The sequence below is a fragment of the Colius striatus genome, chromosome 6, assembly GCF_028858725.1.
Source record: "Colius striatus isolate bColStr4 chromosome 6, bColStr4.1.hap1, whole genome shotgun sequence".
Lineage (NCBI taxonomy): Eukaryota > Metazoa > Chordata > Aves > Coliiformes > Coliidae > Colius > Colius striatus.
In genome coordinates, this window is record NC_084764.1 from 45,493,417 (window position 1) to 45,509,960 (window position 16,544).

Genomic DNA, 16,544 nt, shown 5'->3' on the forward strand with positions numbered 1-16,544 from the left:
GCGCGGCAGAAGGCGGCTCCTTCCCGCCAGCAGCTCCGGCAGCGCCAGGGTGCTGCTGAGAGACAAAGACAGAAATGCAAGGCAGCCGCTCTGCTGCTGCCCGAACAAGGGCTGTGCACAGAGAGCAAAACGGAAGGTTTGTTGGGATTTGCAGCCTGGGGAGTGCTATTGTGAGGCTTCAGAGTGTATCACCAGCAGCTGAGAACAAGCCCATCCGCGTCTGAAGGCAGCTGCCCTTCATCGGCAGTTGCTGCCGCGGCTCTGAGCGGCGGGCGGCTCTTTTCCCCGCAGCAGCCCTCCAGCACAAAGTTGGGCAATGACAAAGTTTGGGGGTTTGATGAGCAAAAGAGGCACTGACAGGCCTTGTCCATAGTGCAGCCTCAGCCGTAACTGCAGGAGCTGAGAACGAAATCGTCTGCTGTGAGGATCTGCCGTTGGTTCTTGTGCTCACTTGTCGTGTGTGTTTGTGTGGGGCTCTCAGCGGGTCAGGAGAGAGACAGGGCCATGGCCAAGCCTTGCTCTGCCCCAGGCCTGGGAGAAGGCTGCTTCACCAGTGACAGCTGAAATGGAGACCTAGAGGGGCATGTGCAGAGCTATCCTCTCACATCTACATGCGCCCTACACCTACCCAGAGGCTTTCATCTCGGCCATCCCCTAATCAAATTGGCTTCAAAGTCAGGGGAGCCTTGCAACACCCACTGTTTTCTTCTGAAAGCAAATGTGCTTGGTGTTCCTTCATTAAAGAACTAGTGCATCTTGAAATCCTTATGCTGAGGGTGCCCCTGTGAGTCAGCCGGCGTTAGTGCACCTTGGCTGTGGGTCCATGTGCCTGCTGTGTCCGTAGCAGCCAGCCACCTCGTGTCAGGTAGTTTGGGGCTGAAATGGCACTGAATAGGGCACGTTGGCAGGAATCCAGCAGCCCGAGGGGCCGGCTGAAGCGGTGGATGGGGCTCTGTAACCACGTGTGCTGCAACCAGCCGGGCTGAGAGCTGCTGGCTCACAGGCTTCACATGCCCCAGGAGCTTCGCAGGGCTGGAGCCCTCCTGAGAAAGACACCCTTCCTGTCAGTGGATGAGATCCAGTTGCAAACAATGTGCTGGCTTTGTTCTGTCTGGAGCAGTCCCTGAAATCCTCCCCTTCCTTTGGTGTCCCAGCACAGCCCGTACAGCCAGCGCTGTGTCATCCCTGCCCAGGACAAGAGCTATTCTGTTGTCGTGTGTCCTTGATGCCTGTGCCCAGAAAGCAATGAAACGGTGAAATCGGTTCTTTATTAATCCAGAGGGACACTTAAGCTCTTTTTGTTGCTTCAGCAGGTATCTGTGAGCGCGGTGGAGGCTGTGGAGGTGCAGGAGGTGATGGCCGAGCCCTACAGACAGTCTCTGCCTGGCTCCTATGTGCACCCAGTGGTTAATTCATGGATTTAAATGTTTACGTGACCAGCTGCTCTGTGTGATTAAAGGCAGCAAATTAAGTAATGCCAAAGGAGATTAGGATCTGCAGTAAAGTCCCTTGATTTGCTAGGGAAGATGCTAATACAGAGTACTGATGGCTCCTGCTTGCTCTGCTGCTGGCCGGGGCCTGGGTTGTGCGAGGAGCCCGTGTCTGGGGGATCTCCCCGTGCCCCTGCTCCTGCACCTGATGGCAGGGTGTCAGCTGCTGCTCTGACTTCAGGCACACAGGGCCGTGCAGCCATTGCAGTGCACAGGGGGGAGGAGGTGGTTTGTTTTGAGTGGGATGCTGGCAGGCTTTCTGCAGAGTAGGCAGGGAATAACAATAACTGTCATCATGGCTTTGGATCATCTGCCGGCCAGGCTGGGCACAGGAGGGGCCTGCGTGCTCCCTGGCCCTGGCAAGAGCAGCAGCATCCAGGGAGGGTGGCCAAAGGGCTGTGCTTTGCACGGTGCAGTTTGCAGAGGAGGTGGCACCAGTCGCTTCTCGGTGCCTCTGGTGAATCTCCTCGCAGCCAGCCAGGAGCCCAGGGGCTGCTGCCAGGGTGCCTTCAGGTAGCCTTGTCGCTGCAGGCCGTGAGAGGAGCTGGGCCCCTCTGGAGCAGCACGCCTGGGAGCAATGGCAGAGCTGCCACGGGCATGAGGAGATGCAGCAGGCAGGGAAGGAAGGGGCGGCGAAGGCTCAGCCCCGGAGCCGTGTCACGCTCTGGCGCACGGCACCGCCGCTTTGATTCAGCCCCTGTGAGGATGAAACCTGGGCTGCAAACCATGCAGGCTCTGCCCTGCCTCTGTGGGGCACAGGGAATCCCTCGGGCTGGGGGTAACAGGAGGTCTTTTTTGGCGCTCTGCCCAGGGATGCTGCTCACCTCTGTGTGAAGGGAGATGTTTCTTTGTGGATGGAGTGACTGTGTGAGCCTGGTGCTTGCCCTCGCTGCTGCCTGTGCCACGTTTCTGATGGAGACGCTGCTCCAGGGCTTGGGCACATTCCCTGTGGGTGTTCAAGGAGGCACCTCCCATGCCACAGTGCCCTTGTGCTCTTTGTCCTTGGTTTTGCAGCTGGTTTTCCCCATCTGCCCCTCGGCACGGTCTCTTTCTGCACTTTGTAGCCACAAGTGTTGTCCACAAACCCAAAACCCGCTGGCTCTGCTGCCAGCACACAGAGGCTGGGCTTTGCAGCCAGGGCCAGCACCTTTCCTTGTCACTTCCCACCTCTGCCACCCTGTACAGCTGTGGGCATGTTACTGCCTCCTGCTTGTCCCTTCACACTTCCCAGTTTACAGAGCGATGTCAGCACCTTTATTCATGTCAAACACCTGGATGGTGACAGGAGCTAAGGAAGGGCCCAAATATGATTCAAACCTGGGTAAGCAGGCTGCAAACAAAACCACTGTGAGATAAACAGATGTGCCTGGGAGTTTCACTGTCGGTTGTCTAGCAGTGCCTGCCTATAATGTAATTTTCCTTGTTCTGTCTTGGCCATAAGAACTTCACCGTGTCTGGTGTGCCTCCATTTAGCTCCAATGTTGTCTGAGGTATGCCATTGGAAAGGTGTGGTTCATTTAATGGAATGCTAAACATCTTGCTTGTTTGTTGAAATGGCACACAGGAATTAAAAGATGGTGAGGGGAAGATGTGAGATTCAGAAGCACTGACGCTGGCTCACACGGTCCGTGTTGGTCTGAGGCAGCCTCGGTGCCTGGGCTGTGGCTGTTAGTTGGAGTGAAGTCAGCACGGCGATGGCTGGGTTTTGAAGTGACTTAGTCTGTTGTAGTCTTCCTGCAGATCAGGATTAGCTGTCTCAGAGCTGTGGTAGGGAAGGGTGTCATTAAAAGGTAGAATATAACTGAGTAGAAGGAGATTGAAAACTGATGGCAGCACCAAGGTCTCGTGTCCTTTCAGATTCCTGGAGGAATCGAGGAGAAAATGCTTATTGCAATTTCTGTGTTCTTTTTTTTGAGGTTTCCAACCCAAAACCTCTAGAAGAGCAGACACCTGTCATCCCCAGTTAGGCTCCAAACCATTCCCACTGTTGTTAAGAGCTGTTTCTATTTTCAGCCTTATTTTGCCTTTGTGGAGGTTATCAGGACCTCCCAGCAGCCCCCTTACAGTGTCCCAGTCATTTGGTTCCTCCTAAGAGTGGAGTTTGAGGATGATGCTTGTCAGCAGCTGTGGTGGGACCACGTCCAGTGCAAACACACAGAAGCATCAGGGATTCATTGGACAACCTGGCCTTAGACACTGGCAGTGCCATTGTGGCAGGGCTGCGTGCCCCAGAACACACCTTGTGGCTTTTTGTCTGTACGGACAATTTCTGCTTCTTAGGATGTAACCAGGGTAACCTTGCTATTCTTGTCCTGAGTGCTGAGTCAGTCGTGTTCCCATGGCTGTGAAAATGTCAGCTGTAGGCAACAGGAAGGGCAGGAGTTTCTGCAGTGATGGGGCTCTGGGGGTAGCTGAGTTGGAGTGCTGGGTGCAGCGGTGGTAATTCTTACCCACAGCATCTATTTTAGGCAGGAGGGATCTCCTCTATCTGTGTGATTTCAACTGCTACCTTAATGCTGACTTCCTGAGATTTCCCCCTCCCTCCTGCCTTCCTGCCCTTCTTCCAACCTCCTTATCTCTGGCTCCCCCTCCCCTGCATTTCATCTCAACTGGCTTCCTGCTGCTCTGAATGCACATCCTCCTCTTTCTTCCCATTCCCTCCTCTCTCACTGTTGGCAATTTTCCAGTCCTCCAACCTTGACCTTATCTCCAGTTCCTTCCATTTCCTCCCCTTCAGCTAACACTACCAGTGGACTCTGCCCATTTTCCTCTCCTCCATCCTCCCAAGGCTGGCTCCTCCTGCTGGATATGTTGTCATTTCTCTCCTGGCTGGCTGTAGCCCCCTCTCTTCTGAGCTCCTTTAGGATGCCTCCATGCAGGAAGGTGACGGGAGCTTGGTTGAAGCTGCTTCTTTTTGTGAACCCCACTGACATCACTGGTGTTTCTGACCTGTCTGGGAGGCTGATTCTGGAAGGACCCTGTTGCATTTAGCAGTCCTGTGAGAAGCGTGTAACCCGTTTTGCAGTCTGAAGGCAGAGCTGCAGGCTGGCTGGACGCAGTCCCTGGTGCTCCCTCCCCAGCCCCCGCCTTTTCTGTGTGACACTGTGTGGGATGGCTCAGGAGGTGTCCTCCAGTGGCCATACTCCAGCAGAAGAATGAGAGGTGCCTCTCTCCTTGTCCTCCTTCATGGCACGAGTAGCTGGCCTTGGCTTGGAAGGCAAAGTGGTGAGATGAAGCCCGAACCACGCTGTGCTTGGAAACGGGGAAGAAACGGGAGTGGAGTGTGAAAGCATTCCTGCAGCGGTGCCACATGCCGCTCTGCCACCCTCATTTGCTTTCAGAGGCCCCACTATAATCATTCTTTGTGCTTCCTAAGGGATGTGAAGACTCAATACGAGTTTGGTCAATGCTTTCATTGTTGGTTTCTCTCACTGCTACGAAGCGATGCAGAAGTACGAGGGACAGGCAGGGTGCGTCTCTGGGTAAAAACAGCGTGTCTCACAATGCCAGCTGAATGCCTTTGACACAGGAAAGCCCTGTGAGAAGTGCTTACAAGGCTGTTTGGACAGTAAAAATCTTTTGTAAGTTGTGATTTCGGCATCTTTCCCAAGAGGATCCTTCCTGCAGGACTGGCCAGCGTTCTGGAAACAAACCCAGCCAGCGTTAGGCTTGGACATCTGCTGCTTCTGAGGCTGCTTCCACAATTTTCTCTGTGGCTGAAGATGGGCACTTGACATCCATGTGGAAGCGTTGCCAGAAAAGCAATGAAGTTATGCCAAGTGTTTCTCTATGAATGCAGCTTCTCAGGAATGACTGCTTTGTGCTGGGAAATCATCTCATTTGTGTTGCTCCCTCAGCCAGAAGGATCAGAACCGTTTGATCTTGTCCTTGTGCAAAGTTATCTTCAGTGAGAAAAACCCCACTTCTTAAATCAATTCAAGCCAGGGTGATCTGACTGAGAACATCCAGGCTGAGTGATGGCAGGCATCAAATCCGTGACTTGCTAGGAAGGGGTAGTGGCACCTTTTGTCTTTGCAGGTGGCCGAAGGGGATTGGCTTTGAGAGAAGCTAGTGCTCAGATCCTCTATTTCCTTACTCCTTGCTGAAATGAGGGAACTAAAGCACACCTTCTCTGATTCCAACAGGGGCCAGCCCGCATGACGTCTGACCTTGCGTCCTCGCCGGCAGCAGGATACGTCCCCGTTGGTCAGAAGCCAGAGGCTGTTGTTCATGCTATGAAGGTAAGGGTGCCAGGGACACAGGTGCTGTGGGATGGGTGCTGTGTGCTGTAGCAAACACCTGAGTGGCAGGGCTGGACATGTACTCCTCTCCTGGAAGCACGATGAGAAGTAGGTAGGTAGTCCTCAGGCAGTTTATCAGTAACCTGCACCTCTGTCATGACGTATAATCATCGCTTCGAGTAGTTGCAGAGTTCAGGTCATGCATGAGTGGGTTTTAGGGTGGGAAAGCTGCGACAGGAGCTGCTGCTGCTGAAGGTGTGGGTTACCCTTTGTGTCCAGCAGCCCTGTGTACACTGGGTCTCAAACTGCTCTTTGTGAAGGGGACACAAAGCCTGCAGTTCCTGCTTGTGTTTCGTTATTGAAAACCCTGCAGCAGTCCTCAGAGGAGAAAGGCTTTATTTTGTGTAAATACCCAGCAAACCATGGCATCATGCTTTAGGGACATGGCTTAGTGGAGGGCTTGGCAGTGTTAGGTTACTGGTTGGACTCGGTGATCTTAAAGGTCTTCTCCAGCTGAAGCCATTGTGCGGTGCTGTGATCACACCCACGTTAGACACGTGCATCAGCCGTGGGGGTTAAAGTCAGGGCCATCAGCAGTCAGCCCCGTGGGACACTGCTAGCTGAGTTAAAGGAGATTTCCAGTGGTTCCATGGAGTTCCAGCTCCAGGACAGATGTGGCTGGTGGTGGTGGTAAAACCAGCAAGTGTCAGGAGAAGCTGCAGCACGCCTGGCAAGGACGCTGGTTCCACAGGACCTGGGGAAGGTACTGGGTGGCGCTGTTTCTCAAGCAGTGCATCTCCTGTGCATTTGTGGTGGGTGAAGGGTTACTGAGGGAAAGAGGAGTCTGCTTGGATTTGGATCAAACTTTCATTTCACTTGCCTACACAGATTTGTCCTGTGTTCTCCAGACAGGGTTGTTCTTTGCCTGTTGTGAAGGGTTCAGTGCTGTCAGAAAGCTGTTGTGCTCCGTGCTGCACTGCCCTGCCTCGTGCCGTGCCTGCCGTTTCCCCTGTGCACACACACGCACGTGGATCTGCAGCCTGATGCCTGGCAGAACACCGATGACTCACGTCATACCTTTCTTTTCCTGACACTTTGTACCAACCCAGCTTCTCTTTCATGTAATCACCCAAGCCCTCGTGCAGTCCAGACTATTCCTGTTGGCTTTTTCTTCCCAAACTGTGGGGTTCCTACCTTTCTGCTCCTGCTCTTCACTGCATTTGCTGAGCTGGTGGTGAAGGACAAGGTTAAGCAGAGTTGAGAATGTTTCAGAGTTACAAGATCAAGTACTTATATGTTTATTATGCACAGCTTCTGGGGAGAAATTTGGTTCCTGACCCCTGTGGGGGTTACAGAATTGAATTTCTTAGTAAGGGCAAGGGACAGGAATGGTTGTAAGGTGCAGTTTGATAAGCTTCTGGAAAGGATTTGGAAATTAACAAGGAACATTCTTGGAAACTGGAAGTTAAGTTTGGCAGGTGTGGTGCAATGGTCCATATAAAGGGGCTGAAAGGAGCTTGGGTAGCTGGTTGTTTGCTGGTATTATTACCGTTATTATTCCTCTGCTTCAGAGCTCTGTTGATCACTAGGAAGAAAAGAAAGACATTCTCCTCCTCAGTTTCATAATTTGGCCAGTGGTGTCCACTTGTCTGTCTGTAAAACCCTGAGAAGTGCCATGGCTGGGGTCAGAAGCAGGTGGCACAGCAGTCACATCTCACGGGGCACAAGTGGTCTCATGTGATGTGTCCTGCCCACACACTTAAGGTTAAAAGTATTCTGCCATTGGAAGCCAAGAGGAAGGTCTCCTGTGGGTCAATGAGGCAGGGAGGGATGAGAAGCTGTTTATTTTTCCATCCTGTGGCCCATTTCCAAGGATCAACTGGCAATTGAAAAGGCTGAGGAAGCTGGTCAGGGTCTCAATCTCTCCTGCCCCTTTCCTTGTGGCACAGTGAAGTTGTGACTGTTGGTCTCCAGCTGTGGATCCTAAACTGGGTAGGAGATGAAGTGTTTTGGCCTTGGCACGTGTAGCCTATGGAGTAGGTCTCATCTGCAGCCTGCAGAACTGGGCAGCTTTGCCAGGGCTGCCCCTGCACGTGGGAACTGGATACAGCCACCAGCTTAGACCCTCATCACCTGCAATACAGCTTATGACCTTCCCATGGAGAGGAGGAGAGAGCAGCCCACCAGTGAGACGTTGTGCCTTGGCTATGCCATGTTGGATAGGAGAAAAAGCCCACCTTGGTTGTGTGAAGTCCTTGCTGCTGTAGCAAGCCAGCAGCTCCTCACCATGAGGAAAGGCAAAGAGAGCTGGAAGCTGGCTTGTCTGATGATATGCTTGCATGCCAGCCTGTCCAGCAGTGTGTCTGCAAGGGTGCAGGGGTGCAGGGGCTGTGTGCTCTGCTCAGATCTGCAGGGCTTCTGGATTCCTCTGGCTGTGCCCCTCTATGTCATGTTCCTCAGGCTTTTTGCCTGGCTTTTTCTGGCAGCTGGGTGCTAGCTATGTGGCTGAGGTTTAGCTAAGGGAGCTCTTCCTTGAGCACATTTAGAGGATTTCTTTATTTTTGCTCCTGAAATAGTTGGTGTTTATTTGTGCCTACTAACTAAGGAGCGAGGTGACAGGTTCGCACTCCCTAACAGCTGTTCCTGCTAACAAGGATAAAAGGTACATATGCTGCAGCTCAGGATCTCACCAAACATCAGAGCATGTTTCTTAGGAACTGAGCAAACCTGCTAAAGACAGGGTGAGGAGGAGACAAGAGAACAATGCTTAGCCTCTAACCCAGCTGCCCCTGCAGTGACAGCCTGGACATCCTCCATGTGCAGAGCCATTGAGCAGAGGATCATCACCCCACTCATTTGGCTCTGCTGACACTAGGGAAGAGTCCTGTCAGGCCATGGAGGCTGTACCCATGCTGGAGCAGGATGCTGTGTTCCCCAGCTGATTTATAAAGCAATCCAACCAGTGGGCCTTGCACCCTAAGGAGAGCATCCCTCAAGCTCAGGGTGCTTTCTGGTACAGAAGCACTTACCTCAACTTTTAGCCCCCCTTCCAGAGCTTTAGTGCAGTCATCTAGACTCTTTGGTGGGCTTTTGTTTGTTTAAATACACATTGCATGGCTGTGGGGAGCCAGTCCAGCAAGTCACAGGGACGTGGATGAGATGGACAGGGTGACTTTGAGATGACGTTGCTTGGTGCAGTCAGGAAGGAGAACTGAGTACACTGAGGTGTTCCTCACAGCTTACATGTTGTCAGGGAGAGAAGCTGGCATGCTCATTGAGAGTGAGGGGCAGGTTCTGCTCAGGAGGTGGCATCCCCAGGCAGAGGAGCAGTGTTGCCTGGCCAGCCTCATGCCTCTGCTCACAGCTGCCAGAGGCCACGCAGCATGTGTGGCTCCATGAAGGGCCGAGAGCTGTCACTGCAGCTTGGTGGAGAGCAAAAAGGAGGCGACAGTGTGTACTGGGGTGCACTTGGCTGTTTTCTGTAGGCTCCCAGTTTGGGATGTGGCAGAAATCATGGGAGGATGAACCTCAGTGTCTTGGATCCACACTGAATTCCCAGTCCTTGAGCTTCAGCTGAGCCACAGGCTGCTGATGATGTGTGGGCCCATCCGTGGTCACCAGCAGTGTGGCCGGTTAACCTGCTCCTTCCCAACAGCTGGGGCAGGATCTGGGGCTGGCTCAGCACTGGCAGCCCTTCCTCTCTTTCTTCAGGAGGTGGTTTCACCTTTCAGAGGGTATTTTTCTCCAGCATGCCTTTCCAGGATGGGAACATCCTTTCTTCTCAACCCCAAGGTGCCACCACATCCACACAGAGTGCGTGCCCAGGCACGGCAGGCTGGGCCTGGCCAGCACAGTGCTTCCAGGATACAGTCCCTGGTCATTCCAAACTGCACTGCAACCAGCCTTCTGCCTGCTCAGCCTGCAGCTGCAGCTCTGCCTGGCTGACACCATTAAGGGACCTTTGCAGTGAGAGAAGCGAGCTGTGTCACAGCTCCTGGGCAGGTGTAGTTTAAAGCACAAGTGATAGAAAAGCAGTTTATCTTTGCCTGCTGAGGCTCCTGTGCCTGCAGGATCACTGGCTGCTGGGAGCAGAGGTGGAGCTGCTGGGATCCAGCCACTGCTGTGCACAGGGCTCACATCCTGCAGCCAGGCTGGCTCCAGCCCAGCCACTTCCATGTGTGAGGCCAGCAGGATCAACCATGAATTCCCTCCTCTCCAGCAGAAGATAGATGCTCTCTGTCAGCACAGACGTGCTTTTTGCATCTCTCCTCTCCTCTCCTCTCCTCTCCTCTCCTCTCCTCTCCTCTCCTCAAGGATGTGGGTGATTCCTATTTGTGCAAAGGTTGGGCCCAGCTCTGCTGGCTGCACTAGCTGGTGTGTTTCAGAAGTAGGTTAAGGGCCCTCAGAGGATGACCTATTTTTGTCTGTAGCACAGTTGGAGTGCAGCAGGATTGCTGTGCCAAGGCAGGCCAGGGGATAACCCACCCTGGCTTCCCAGAGCAGACAGTGCTGTGTGCCTCAGTAAAGGGTGAAACCCATCCTCACATTGCTCTGTGCTTCCCTGGGAGGTGTGGGAGTAGTTGCACACGCAAATGCCCCTCTGTGCAGCTTCATATGCCTGTGGGTGTGTTGTGGTGAGTGAGATCATGTGCTGTTTGATGGTGCTGCGTGGCACCTGGAGCTTCAGCCATCCTCTGCCTTTCAGGGGTACAGGCCTCTGTTTGCCTCCTTCCCTCATGGCTAGAAACCCCATTAGACCTAAAAGCTGCTGGCCTGAGCTAGCCACAGTTGCCCCATGACTCACATTAGTAGAAGAGAGTGGAGAAGCACCGCTCCTGGGGAAGAGGGGAATGGAGGGAGCCCTGGCCCGGGCTGCCCAGGGAGGGTGTGGAGGCTCCTGCTCTGGAGAGCTTCAAAACCCACCTGGACACGTTCCTGTGTGACCTGATCTAGGTGATCTGGGAGTTGCTTTGGCAGGAGGTTGGACTGGATGAGCTCTAAAGGTCCCTCCCAACCCCTACCATTCTGTGATTCTGTGAGTGGCAGGGGGCTGCCTGGAAGGTGAGGCCACCAGCAGCCCTCCTGGAAGAGATGTGCTTGTGGGTGCAGGCAGTTTGCTGGAAGGCACCACATGGTCCCCAGGGCTGTTATGGCAGCTGTGCCACACAGGTCATGGGCACATCCTCACCAGGGAGAGGAGAGGAGAGGAGAGGAGAGGAGAGGAGAGGAGAGGAGAGGAGAGGAGAGGAGAGGAGAGGAGAGGAGAGGAGAGGAGAGGAGAGGAGAGGAGAGGAGAGGAGGGACTCTGAAGGCTTTGTGAATCCTGCCAAATCAAACACTGGTTAATGAGGCTGTTAGGGGCTCTCAGTGATTTTAGGAGCATAATGCTTTTGTAATGTTGTTTTTTGTAGGTCCTTGAGGTCCATGAGAATTTGGACAGGCAAATGCAAGACAACTATGAAGAAGACCTGAGTGAGAAAGAGAAGGCGATTGTTCGTGAAATGTGCAATGTAATAACTTCTCAGCAGCTCTAGGGGGGTCTTCTGGGGTCTTTTGTTAGAAGTAGAGGGGAGCAGAGCTTTGTTGCATATCAGCCCTGCTTGATGTAACAGCCACAGGCACCAGGGAAGAGCAGAGGCTCTGCTGATCGCTGCTTTGGCTGTCAGTAACCTGGGTGCTGGTGTGCTGCACGGAGCAGCCTTTGCTCAGCAGATACATCCCACTCTGCTGCCTTCAGGGGTGCAGAGCAGCTGAGCAGGAGCTGTGCAAAGGGCTCTCCCTGGCTTGGACAGGCCTGGCAGCAGTTGACTCCAACCGTGTCCTTAAGGACCTGGTTTGGGCTGAGCAGCAACTGGTTGCTATCTTTAAAGCTGTGCAGCTTGAAGGGGTTTAAGCCTAAACCGTAAGAGAGAGAGGGAATATTCATGCCTGAAGTCACTGAAGCCCAGGTCACACACAGGGCAGGATGGCCTGTGGTATGGATTAAGCCTCTGGCTAGTTGGGGTCAGCTGTCCTGGCTGTGCTCCCTCCCAGCTCCTTGTGCCCCTCCTCACTGGCAGTGCACGGGAAACTGAAAAGTCCTTCACTTAGGGCTAAGAGCAACTTGGCAACACCTACAACATCAGTGTGTTATCAGCACTATTCTCACAGTGACCCAAACCACAGCACTGAACCCACTCTAGGGAGAAAATTAACTCTGTCCCAGCTAAAACCAGGACACGTGGCCACACTTTGAACAAAGAGCTGGGGCTTTGGCCTGCAGTTGGGGATGTGCTGCTGCTGCTGGTACCCACAGTGCCCTCAGCAGGGAGGAGGATGATTGTAGAGCCTTCTCTTCTCAAAGTGCACTTTGGAGGTGAGCCCAAGGGGCATTGTTTAGTGCCTCACAGCAGCAGGTTGGAGCCTAACTCTGTTTAAATTCTTGACAGCCACCTCAACCCTAGAAAGGGGGTGCAAAGAACACGAGAGAGTCTTGCAGAGCTAAACTGCTGCAGGCATCCCTGGCAAGGGCTGAGGCACTTCACTGTGGTTGCTGGATCCCTTATAAGCAAAGCCAGAAGCAGAGTGAATGAGGGCCTGTTATTTAGGCTATTTTGTCTTCTCAATGCCACCTTTCCTTAACCATGCAGGGGGAAAGGTAAAACCCATAACTTCATTCTTCCAAGTGAACCCCCCCATCATTTCATCCTTCTGCAAGCTCTGTTCTTGTATCATCAGCTGGTATTTCCTTTAAATCTTCATTTTATGTCGAATCCAGGCAGCTGTGAAGTGCTTTGCAGTTCCTTATTGTTTCAAAGCCAGCCTCTGTTACCCCACTGGCCCCTGAGTGAGGAAATGTGTGTTTTTAGAGAGTCTCATACATATCTAATTTGAATCATTATCTTTTCTGTTCATGGCAAGATGGTTTCTGTAGGCACAGCACGGTTGACCTGCCACTGAACTTAACTTCTGAACCCAGTGTATTTGTTTTATACTATTACCCCAGGCAAAAAAAAAAATGGTTCTAATTTCGAGAGACTAATTAGAAAAACGGCCGGGTGCCGTTCCCGGGGAAGCTGGGGCAGAGGTGCCATCCCGCGGCTCTGCTGAGAATTACAGCCCAGCGCTAGGAAACGGCGTTTGTGCTGTGCCTTTCGGGCTGCAGTGGTGTAAACGCTGCAGTTCATCCGAGGCTTTAGGGTTTTCAAAGTCCTTGCTCTCCCTCAGCCCTTTCTCTTCTCCTTGCAGGTGGTCTGGAGGAAGCTGGGTGATGCTGCGAGCTCCAAACCCTCCATCAGGCAACACCTTTCGGGTAACCAGTTCAAGGGCCCCTTGTAGGAACGCTGGCCCCAGGCTGGGAGCGATGGATTCTGTGAAGACTGAAGAGGCAGAGCTCGGCCTTTCTGGCTGCCTGTTCTTTGGGAGTTGGGGTTGAGGGTTTTTTCAGGGTTTCCTTTTTCCTTTTTCTGGCTTTTTTTGTAACAATAGTGTAAATATGGCAGCTAAAGGCCTGATTTGCAGGCTGTGGTGCTCTGGAACTACTGTTCAATGGGTAACCATCCAATAATGCCAGCCTTGCATCATTTGTATTGTAGTTCAGCCCTGCTTTGTTGTCATGGTCTGTTTGTAGAATTAACTAACTCAAGAGATTTTCTAAGAGGAACGAGAGCCCTCGAGCTGCAGAGAAGCGACAGTTGGATGGCTTCTCGGTGCTTCGTGGCTGGGTTGGTGGCTCCAGCCAGCACCTTCCAAGGCAACTGCACCATGGATTTGCTGCCTTCCTGCCTGCCGAGCTCTGGGGCTGCTCACACTTGCTTTTGGAGGCCCTCTGTGGCAGCCTGAGCACGGGCCTGGTGGCAGAGGCCGCGTGTGCCCTGCTGAGCCGTGGGCTGGTGCCACGCCGTACACCATCGCGTCACACGGAGCCTTCGGCCTCCCCCTCAGCTGCTACTGGACTCTCTTCCATTGACAAAGGACGCCAGGTTTCTGAAGCTGCAATGTGAATGAACTGATGTCACTTGGCCCCACACACCAGTATTCCCACACTTTTCCTGTGAAGCTTTTACTAGAGAGTGACGCACCTGTGGGTTTCTGCCAGCGCTCACGGCTTCACGGACCTCCCAGAGCAGCTCAGCTCTCACGGAAGGAAGATCGGTGTTAGGTGGGGTTGGTTTTTAATGTCCTTGCTGGGACCTTCACCTCTCCTGCTTCCTGTGTGAGGGAACCAACCAGCCACCCTGCAGAGCTCAACAAAAACTCCTCGAACACGGGCTGTCAGGTGAGACTTTCCCTGCCGTACAAGCTTTATTTTGTTGTCACTGAGCCCAGCCAACCAGGGTTTTCCTTCTCATGGTTGTATATAAAACAATGGGACTTACACTTTGCTATTGTGGAGTAGCTGCTTGTTCAGCTGTAAGAATTTGATTCCCTTTGCCAAGTTGTCACAGCAGCTCTCCCTGTGTTTTATTAGATGTTGGTTCCCGATAGTCCAAGGGAAGGGCTTGGTTACTCAAAGGCTTGGTGTTAGAAAGATCAAAGCCTCCTCTGCAAAGGCTGCATCTATTTCAGTCATTACTTCCAAGATGTAATGACCGCAACACCATCACTTTATCCCCTGCAAGAACCAGTCATGGCTACAGCCAGCTGAATTAGCTGGACAGGTTCTTCCTCTTCAATTAATTAGTTGCAGCAGTTGAGCTCTTGCCCTGAGCACCGACACACCACCAAGGAGCCCACTCTGCAGTGAAAGGTCGTTGGGCCCATGGTATACAACCCTCATCTAGCTGCCTGGGTAGGGAATTCACAGCATCAGAGCCCACAGCTGTAACGAGTGAAAAAAGAGAAGGATCCAACCAAAACACGGAGCAGCCAGTCAGAGGAAGCACCACTTTGTTATTCATGGCAGAAGTAACATTATAACAGTCAAGATGGGGAGGTTATTTGGTAAAAAAACCCCAAAGCCAAACCACGAGGAGCCCCCCTCAGAACACACAGACTCTCACTCACACGCTCAGCAGTTCATTTCAGCCAAGGCCGAGCTCACTCACTCCAGGATGTACACCCAGCCTCTCCAGAGCCCATCTCCACTCAAACACGGCACCTTTAGTGGGTTCCAGATCTCCTCCTCTTTGCTTTCTCGTTTTGGCCTCTGTTTCTAGTCATCACGACTGATCCCTTGGCTTCCTCCTGTCCCATTTATACCCCAGAGGAGGCGATGTAAAGCAGCAGCATCATTCTTCCCTAACATCCAGTCTTGAGCAGAAGGTTACTTTCATCATCTGCTTGAAAGCTCCTTTTAATTTTGGTGGCATCTAACGACTGGGTTAAGTGGAGAGTTGAAGCACCCTGGGAACAGGTTAATTGATGTCAGTGACTTTCAGCCAGCACTCATGCAGAGTTGTGTTGATGATGTGTTTGCCGGTTTGGGAGCGCATGGGACTGGCAGGTCCTCTCAACAAGAGTGATGCTGGTCAGATCCAGCAGATCCAGAGCGTCACCAGCCACGTCATTCTCATTCACATAGTCCTTGCTATCAAATCTCTCCCAAAATTATTCCAGGACTTTGAGCAAAGCTCGTTGTGTTCCAGCCCTGCAAGGGAACAGTGGTGTGGTTGAAGCCCCTTAGTGCTGCAGCCGCTGAAGAGCCTGTTTATAGGGTAGCCAGGAGTTCAGCTCAGCAATCTTTATACCCTGAGGGTACGTCCCACTTTTTGTCAAGGTTGTATTTGGCAGCACAAGTCTGCAGTGCCAGATGTGCAGGGCTGGTTTAGCAGAGGGACACAACGGCGCTGTACGCTGGGGTGTTGGTTGTGGGGGGGCTCAGGTTTGCTGCTCTTCATGCTTTGCTCCCTTTGAGCTAGAAAAGTCTTCCTGAGGTAAAATGACACTCAATGACTTCACAGGATGACTTGGGTGATGAATTCTCAGCTGTTTTATATGCACAGTGAAATTCACTTACCTGCACACCAAGTCTGCGGTGAACACTGCCCGAGGAGCTTTGGGTGTCGTCAGGCTGTTGTCAGCCCTCGTTTGGTTGATACACCTGGGGACAGGCCGAGTTCATTTCCCCAGGTTCATTTCCCCAAGGTGTGAGCCTCTGGCAAAGAGAGCACCCACTGTTTACAAACGGGCTCTGCTTGCTTCAGGGAAGGAAAATCCCATCCTTGGCTGTGGGGGGACTGAAGGCTGCGTCCCTTCCGTGCCCCGTTCCGAACGGCCGCAGCGTGCCAGCTTCGGTTGGCTCTCTGCACGCAGGGGAGGGAGGCTGCTGAGCACCACCCTGTCTGAGAATGGCACACTTTTATCCAAATCTTAGATATGAAACGGAATCAGTGTTAAAGTGACCTTCTATCTTTTCAGAAGCCGTGGGGAAGAGTACTACTGATCTTTTTCCAAGTGCATGACTGTAAAGTGATAAAATTGTATATTTTTCATAACGTGGGGAAAGTCTATTTGTGCTGCTTTAGAAATCAGTTGAGAGTTTGATTTCTGTTCAACCTGTGATCTTACAGCCCTGCTCTATTTTCTGTATATGACTTACAAAGAACTGGAAAAGTTAGCACCTGCTGTTGTGTACATAGCGACGTCTTTAGAGCTTAGCACGCGTTTTTACCTCCATGAACCACTCTGGCTGTTCTGGGGAGGGAAAGGACTAGCACAGAGGTTTTTGATAATGTGTGTAAAACAGTCATTTGAAATATTTTAGTAAAGATGAAGTAAGAGATGGATTGTGACAGTGTATACTTCTAGTTGAATAAAAGGAAATAAAAGACAATTCTTTTTAAATAAACTGATGACCACGAGCTGGGAGCCCGCTGCTGGAATCTCTCCACAG

The 16,544-nt window shown here is 52.3% G+C and overlaps 1 protein-coding gene across 3 annotated transcripts in view; it reads left to right on the forward strand.

The window, feature by feature from the left end:
- CCDC85C (coiled-coil domain containing 85C) overlaps positions 1–16,512 on the forward strand; it is a 104,377-nt gene extending 87,865 nt beyond the window's left edge. For 2 of the 3 annotated variants that reach the window (XM_061998924.1, XM_061998925.1), the window contains 3 exons: positions 5,636–5,731; positions 11,143–11,241; positions 12,959–16,512. In XM_061998924.1, coding sequence (XP_061854908.1) covers positions 5,636–5,731; positions 11,143–11,241; positions 12,959–13,048 — 285 coding nt within the window. In that variant the 3' untranslated portion in view covers positions 13,049–16,512. The remainder of the gene's footprint in view (positions 1–5,635; positions 5,732–11,142; positions 11,242–12,958) is intronic. The other variant, XM_061998926.1, reaches the window with a different exon arrangement.
- The last annotated feature ends 32 nt before the right edge of the window (positions 16,513–16,544 follow it).